Source organism: Cebidichthys violaceus, unplaced genomic scaffold (genome assembly GCF_023349555.1).
Source record: "Cebidichthys violaceus isolate CVI_PGR_0920_01 unplaced genomic scaffold, fCebVio1.0.p SCAF_704, whole genome shotgun sequence".
NCBI lineage: Eukaryota > Metazoa > Chordata > Actinopteri > Perciformes > Stichaeidae > Cebidichthys > Cebidichthys violaceus.
The window spans coordinates 5,001-13,077 of record NW_027176933.1 but is presented as its reverse complement, the minus strand read 5'-3'; the positions used below and the strand labels follow the sequence as shown (position 1 = coordinate 13,077).

General features: G+C 38.2%; 1 protein-coding gene across 1 annotated transcript; it reads left to right on the top strand.

Annotated features, from left to right (window-relative positions):
- Nucleotides 1-1,350: 1,350 nt before the first annotated feature.
- LOC137891832 (ubiquitin-conjugating enzyme E2 G1) lies at nucleotides 1,351-7,974 on the top strand. The gene is made up of 6 exons (XM_068736624.1): nucleotides 1,351-1,550; nucleotides 3,793-3,895; nucleotides 4,058-4,155; nucleotides 5,198-5,376; nucleotides 5,649-5,768; nucleotides 6,683-7,974. The coding sequence occupies exons 1-5, from the start codon at nucleotides 1,505-1,507 to the stop codon at nucleotides 5,733-5,735; spliced, it is 513 nt and encodes a 170-aa protein (XP_068592725.1). The 5' UTR covers nucleotides 1,351-1,504; the 3' UTR covers nucleotides 5,736-5,768; nucleotides 6,683-7,974.
- The last annotated feature ends 103 nt before the right edge of the window (nucleotides 7,975-8,077 follow it).

Below are 8,077 nucleotides of genomic sequence, written 5' to 3'. Positions count from 1 at the left end.
AGAGACACAAATGTATGCTCGTGCACACATATTTCTCACACCTTAAGGGGAAATTGGTGTGATGGAGAAATGATGTTATCATTGCTGCTTGAGGTGATGAATAGTAATGAGGAGGGAAGGAATATACTATATCCTATACATTTACACAATCCTGCAGCCAAGGTAGGTATGAAGTCAGTGCAGCACATAAGGTCCAAAACTTAGGCAGCAATCTCTCCAAATGGGAGTGGTACCAGGTTACAATGCTTCTTCTCAAGAGTCGATGGGAAGGATCACTCCGCCCTCTGGTGGTCAATAAAAGAACAATATCTTTACTACTCTGAGCCTTCCACTTAGCACTTATTGTATTCATATTAGTTTGTTTCTGCACTGTACTTTTGCTCTGGTTTATGCTCTTAGATGTTTGTTTAAAAAAGGAGATGCACTTATGACTTCTGGTGACTAGTTCTCTTGATGTTGAATACACTTCTTGTAAGTCGCTTTGGATAAAAGCGTCGGCTAAATGACTGTAATGTAATGTAATCTTTAAGCATGATTGATTATTACCTAGAGTCTCTGCTGGAGTGAAACGTGTGGGGCATCAAACGATGAGTGTTCCCAACGGGAAGCGGGACCAGCTATTACTATGCAGGATTTATTTAACTGTATCCTGGGCAATAAAGACATTATATTTTATGTAACTGGGGTAGTAACTTTAAGAAAGTAACTTTATTCAGTTTCTCCCCTTCCTGTATTTTTTCATTTGTAGTATATTACTGATTCTTTCAAGTGATAAATGACAATATTCTAATACGATTATCTGGCAGTGATGTCACCACTCTAGGTCTGAACATTCCGTGCAATACACACTCATTATATAATCTTAAACGGTCCCAAATTTGTACTGAAATTTAAACTGTGATTAGTTGAAAACTATCAAACTATCGCTATCAAAATGCCCATTTGGCCCAATAAAGTCCAGAGTTTTGTGAACTTTTTAAACTTCAAATAATTGTTCTACGTTTAAGTATATCGAGTCACTATGGGCCCAAAGTTGTATGTGTGTTTTTAATCTCTCTTTACACCGAAACCCCATGTGTGTGTATGCGGAAATTGTAGGTAAGGCTTTACAGCCTTGTTGCAGCACAGCCACACTGAATCAATGATTGAAAATTGTAATTTCACTAGCACATTGCAGGATAAACTCAATAACATTGTATTTGTGAAGGATATGCTTGGTGCGATACATTTGAGAAAAGATTGAAATCGAAGCTATATCCAGGAGATGGCAGTCGTGCATTATCTGGGATGCCGGCTTTTGTAAAATCCCAAAGAAGAAGAAGAAGAAAACGCAGCAGCCGCAGCAGCAGCAGCAGCAGCAGCAGAAGAAGACGACGAAGAAGAAGAATGACGAGAATACTAAACGGAAAATAGAGGGGACGAAGTACAGTTTGGTGAACGTTAAATTAACGCTTTTACCTCAAAATATTACCATTGAACATTGCTGCATTATACTTGCTAAGCTATGACAGAGCCGCAGTCAGCGCTGTTACTCAGGAGACAGCTTGCAGGTAATTAAACCTTTAGTGTTAACTGATGCTGGCTGCAGAGCTAGCGAACACCGCTGTTAGCTGTGATTCAAACGATGGTGCTGGCGACAACAGTTTTCTTGAATCTCCCCCCACTAACCTTACTGTCCTATGACAAATAAACTACGTTGAGATCACAGCAGTGCTTGTCGACAGGCACATTCCACTCTTGACAATTTAACGCATTCAGTGTGTTGGGAGACCAACTGATCTCAGTTAAAGCCGCTGTCAGAAGTCCCACCGACTCTCTAGTGTCGGGCTAGCTAAGAGCAGTTAGCCTAACGTTAGCCTCTAGCTGGCTGGACCGACTCGATGTGTTTACATATATTTTATGCGACATAACAAGTGGTGTTTTGCATTTTTAGACATGGAGTTTGCTAGTTATGTGATCAACGTGATGTCCATTGCTATATTTATGCCACATGGAAGTCATGTTGTACTAGTTAACCCAATTTATCCTGCTAACCATATTTAATTATTTACATATTTAGCCCACTCGCTACATATGTATGTTAAAGTTAGCCGTTGTCACTGTTGTTAGCTTCGACACGCCAAGCTAAGAAGCTAACGTTAATCTCGCATTGTCTCGAACGTTATTCGCAATTTTAGCAGTCAGCCGCGAATTTAATTAAGCAACCATAACATAAGCATCTATACAAAAGCAGTGTTGATAACGTTGTTTAATGTTTTTGGTTTATACCACGTTAATGTTACCTGTTTTACTATTGTGTTTTCCATAAGCAACCTTTCAGGGACATATTGTACTCCTTTGTAGTTTTCAGGTACTCTCTCTATAGTGAGTACCTGGACCTGAATATTTGAGTGGGATTTGATTGAAGTGAGCTAGCTAACCTAATGTCAGAAATGTTACGTTGCCTTCTTATACATACCTGGATCTGTTGCAGAGGCTTTTAAAAATGGAACACGCTCATTTTTATTGACAAATACATGTCCTTTTGTTTTATACATGCACTTATAAAAGAATCTTAAGTCTGAAGTGTCATTGAAACTCACTTAAGTCTGCACCCAACGCAGTGGTGCTGCGCAAAGTATCAGACTTGTACCACAGAGGCAGCTATTGTAAATCAACATGCAGAAATGTTGAATAGCAGCAGTAAGTGTGCCTCTATGAGTGAGCATTCATAAAGCACATACTGTACCTTTTTACAAGACTTCCCAATAAACAAATAATAAAACATGTTTAGAAGTTATTCATCTTCTTCTCAATCTGGATGTGCATCAAAATACTGAGAGTGACTGTTCTACAGATTTTTTCAGAATTCCTAAATCCAGATAATGTATTATTGTGCAAACTTTCAAATGAAATCACTCTGATGACCCCTGAGCTATGGCCATTATTGCTGCTGCATTGCCAACTGTTGTTGAAAGCCCCACAAAGCAGGATTGAGTTGGTAATGCATGTGGTCTACATTTGATTACAGTTGCTCAAGATGTTCAAGAATTTTAAGACTTTGGCCGTTAAATGGCAGATTGTCACAAAATTGCTAGTTTTCTTGGGATCATCGGAATATGCCAAATCTGATGACGATTGGGTGAAATGTGAGGAGTGGTGGTGTCAAATGGCAGGAAATCTGTGTGGGGGGGAAAGGTGACGGCCTATATTTGCATGTGTGTTGGTAAAATTCCTTTATTCCCTAGATTTCTTGACTTCTTTTATGCCTCAATGATTAATTTTGGTGTTTGGTTAAAATCTTTTTTGCTCATCATTTCTAACAGTTGCCCCTTGACCTATTGTGTTACATTCAACAAAATGTAGTTGTAGTAGTAGTATTATTGAAGATGTCGTGGTAACTAACAGACCAAAATGATGTTTTCTTTTATAGAGGTGCCAAACCCTCAGGGTGTCAAACCCAAATTCAATATAAGTGGTTATGGTGTTTGGGTTTGTAATTATTCGATAATTAATAATGCAACAATGCATGTTGAAAATATGTTTAAAGTTAGGAGTTGCAAACTGCTGTATATCTGGAGAAATGTGTGTGATTCTGTGAGTGTGTATGAGTTGGCTGTGGACCATTAAGGTGGTGTGTGCTTTCAGCTGCATGCTGCTTCTTATTCACCCACCAGGCAGGCCTCCATACAAGGGGTATGTTGTCTCCTCAGCAGGTCTTCAGAAAAGAACATCATCAGTCAACCAACATACTGTAGGCATTATGATACAAGCTAATGGTTGTCTGACTTTGGCATTTGTTTTTATATCTAGAGCTGAACAAAAACCCAGTGGAAGGATTCTCAGCAGGCCTGATCGAGGATAATGATCTCTACAGATGGGAAGTCCTCATCATCGGTCCTCCAGATACATTGTAGTAAGTCTATCATTGTCTCAACGTGGGATATAGTAGGAGAGATGTGTTCTTGTGTTGTGCTAATGTTGTGCAACAACTCTTTTTGCCTCTTTTGCTTTGGATGCTTTGAACACAATTCACCCATTATATTGATTTTTTTCTTCGATCTTTTTTTGTTCACAGTGAAGGTGGCGTGTTTAAAGCTCATCTGACATTTCCCAAAGACTACCCTCTCAGGCCACCTAAAATGAAATTTATCACAGATATTTGGCACCCTAATGGTAGGTACAGGTGTAGCACACTGAATCATTTTGCTTTTGTTTGTAGCTAGACCCGTACGTAGTTCCGTTTTAGACATGTTTAGGATTTTTTGTTTTTGTAATATGCATTAATATCAAGGAATATTTAAACGCAATTCATTAAATAGAATGTAAACTTCAAGCTAATTCCATGCTCATTCAAGTAACTTTTTTATATTAAAGAAACAGTCAGAGCAATACTTTTCCCAGAAAGTTCAGTAAGAGTCTAGCAGATTCAACTTCAAACAGTAATAACACAGTATTGAACAAGGTTTCATCGACCATCATCAACCAACCAAGTGTGGAACAGACGTATTCAAAATATACACTATAGTGTACAACAACACGGAGGCTCCGTAGTCGGAACCAAGATGACAAACTTTATTACCCCTTTCAACCTTGACAAAGGCAGTGCAGACCAGATCCACTACTTCCGTTCTTACCTTTCACAATAAAAACCCTCGACATATACATATATATATATACTGCGTAATTGTTTACAAGTGGAAAATTCACTCAGAGCATTAATACTCAATCAAATAGTAATAATGATAAACAGTTTACCTCAGCTGTTGCTCTGGGTCAATAATACCCCACTAGATGGTCCTCTGCCTGCACAAATCTATTCGAATCTTATATTGAAACAATGTTGCAACTGTCACAAATTTGCATCGCTGCAAGTATTAATAGTTGCGAAATGCTGCAAAAATATATTTGCAGGAAAGTATTTTGCATTTTTATGTCTTTATATGTGCAGATGTGCACAGCTGATAGACCTATACACACTGTATACTTGAGGCTAAAACTGCTACCACAGATGCCTCTGCCAAATATTGATTCAAAGTAGAGGCAGATATTTTTCATAGGCACCGTATATAAACAACATCATTAATCGGGTTGGTAGCTGACAGGCTAAATATCGTATCTATATGAGTATTAAAAACATAAACATCATTATACCATTGGAACAGCAAAAGCATTTCCTGCTTCATAAATTGTTTTCTGCATGTTTTTTTATTTCCAGTTGACAAGAATGGAGACGTCTGTATTTCTATTTTGCACGAGCCTGGGGAGGACAAGTACGGCTATGAGAAGCCAGAGGAGCGCTGGCTGCCGATCCACACAGTGGAAACCATCATGATTAGTGTTATCTCTATGTTGGCAGACCCAAATGGTGACTCACCAGCCAATGTGGACGCTGCAGTAAGTTTACTTGTTGAAAAAAAGTTCAAATAGAAATGGTATCTGAATAATATTACTGCTCTTTTCTACTCAAAACAAAATAAAACAGCTAATTAGCTGATTTTGTTTTGCATGCTGTTAAGTAGTACATGTATGACAAAAATACACAAATAATGAATGAATAAATTATAATTTTGTATAATTACAGCAAATATAAAATGGAGATATGCAGTAAAGAAATATGAAAATGAAGCTACTGAATTGCCCTTTACCTTTTTTTCCCCCCTCTGCAGAAAGAGTGGAGGGAGGACAGACACGGCGCATTCAAAAGGAAAGTTGCTCGTTGTGTACGAAAAAGCCAAGAGACCGCATTTGAGTGATATTCAGCGAGGATCTAGCATCATGTTTTCAGGGCAAGTATTCTCGTCTTCAACCTTTTCCTAAAACCTTTGGTTCATACATACATCACAACTGACTTGAGCTGCTCTGGAGTGGCTGCCTGTTGCATCAGGTTAATTACAGTAAAACACCACTTAGTTGCCATGCCAGGTTTATTAGATAAGCTAAAGCTTATACCGTGTAAGAGAACAGTCCTAAATGAAGTCCCACCTTCATGGCGGTTCTAATGTTCACTTTTTGTTGAGTCAACTTCATGATCATGTTGGAGGCTGTAGTTTCTGGTGCTGTAAATCATTGAATTGTAAAGCATTATACAGAGAGGATGGCTCTGCTGTTTAGCCTACCCTCATAGGCTAGTTGGACAAAGTAATAGAAACACGTTTCTGTGTAACGCAGTATAACTAAACAACTCCAGAAACTGCAGGCTCCACAGGAATCATAGATTTGAACCAACTGAACATTCTAACCTTCATAAAGGTAGGATTTATTGTAGGACTGTTGTATTAGACTGCATTAGCTTCAGCAAGGTGTGCCTAATAATAAACAATATTAATTTCCAGTGCTTCTATCTTGGATCTACCCATTCAAGATGTTCATGACGTCCTACTTAATGCACAGTTAATATACAGCCTATGGATGGGTTGAAGTAGTTTTCTCTCACTGTCATCTGACCATGTGGTGCAACAACAGCTGTCAAACTAGCTAGATCAAAAGTAACATTGAATATCGACATTACACCTTAACTTTGAACAACACACACACACACACACACATGCAGCTCGTTGAATGTGTTTCAGATCTTTTGCTGTCATTTAATCATTCGTTCGAGCATTTAATATTTGTCTCAGTTGTTGGTGTTGACTTGTGCGATTGGTCTCGATGCTTCCTCACAACTCTTTTCTGTTATTCATCGTGTGCTTCCCCACAGGTCTCCAATTGAAAATCAACATGGCACTATTTCCTGCACTCTTCCACCCTGTCGCCAGGCTTGTCCTCCTTTTTATTTTTGGCAGGAACAGACTGGCTACTGTAGGCTGCAATAGAACATAACAGTGACTACCAAGGCTGACAGAAAACCACCAAGCAAGTGCCAATTAAAAAAAAAAGCAAAACAAAAAACCAGAAGATGATAAAACATTTTTCAAGTCTATGAACTGCTTCAACATTCAGGAAGATATTGTAAAGACATGTATATAGCACAGACTAAACCGGATAATATATAAGTTCCTTTTCCATCCATCAAGACACTTAGACCAAATGAATAGCGCTGGTTCTGATAATAGATTTATTTTTCAAATGTCCCTCCCTCCCCCCCTCTCTCAACTCCAGCATGCATTAGTTCTCTTTAGATTGTTTGAACAGGATGTCTTAACTAGAAAGAGAATCGTGACGCTGTTGGAGGAATGTCACCTGTGCAGAGCTGGACTTGACCGATGAAGGACATGACCGATGAAGGGAATACCGCCATATTAGAAACATGCCTCTGTTCTTTCACACTCTCAGAACTCATCATATGTGTACGTGACTGATTTTGTTTTTCTTTGAGTTAATGTCTTAACATCTTGCTCAGTTGACTCAAGAAAGGCAACGTACCCTTTCATTTTTCTGCATGCTAAATTTAGTTTTATCTTTTTTCAAAAGTGCCTCCTAATAAAACGCTTGGCCACTTCACCTTGCATTGAACAATTGTTAAAAGATGTTTTAAAAAAAAAAAAAAGATGGAGATATTGTGTGCCACCTATGTATGAATTTATTTAATAGCCAGTACACAGGGAATCTGTATAATTTGGGTACTGGTAACAATTTGGTGTAGCAATAACTCCCCTAGTATGAGGTGTACACATATTCATTTTTGATATCCTGATACAATTTGAAGTCGTCCTCTCTGATATTCTGTTATTTTAGCAGCCTCTCTTTTACTTGTCTGTGTTGTCCTCGGTAGGAATTGTTATGCATGCTTTATTGTACTTTTGTTTTGGTTCGTTGTTTTGCTGAATGTTTCTGGGATTTTGTTTGCGAACGAGTGTTTGTGTATACAGTATGTGTGCCCATTTTGTTTTGTTGCTCTTTCCCCTGATCCACAATCTCACGATCATTCTGCTCACTGAACTATTGCAATTTTGCCTAATGTACAAAGACAAAATACTGATGTATATTTTTCATGTTAAGAAAACCCGTCACCTGTAGTGAGTTCTTCTAAAATATGACTTTTTTTCAATATTTACTGGTGTGTTTAATTCAGGTGTTGCATATTTGTTCATGACAAAGACAACGGAAACCTTTAATGTACACAAATTATTATTATTGCAAAAATAGTGTATAT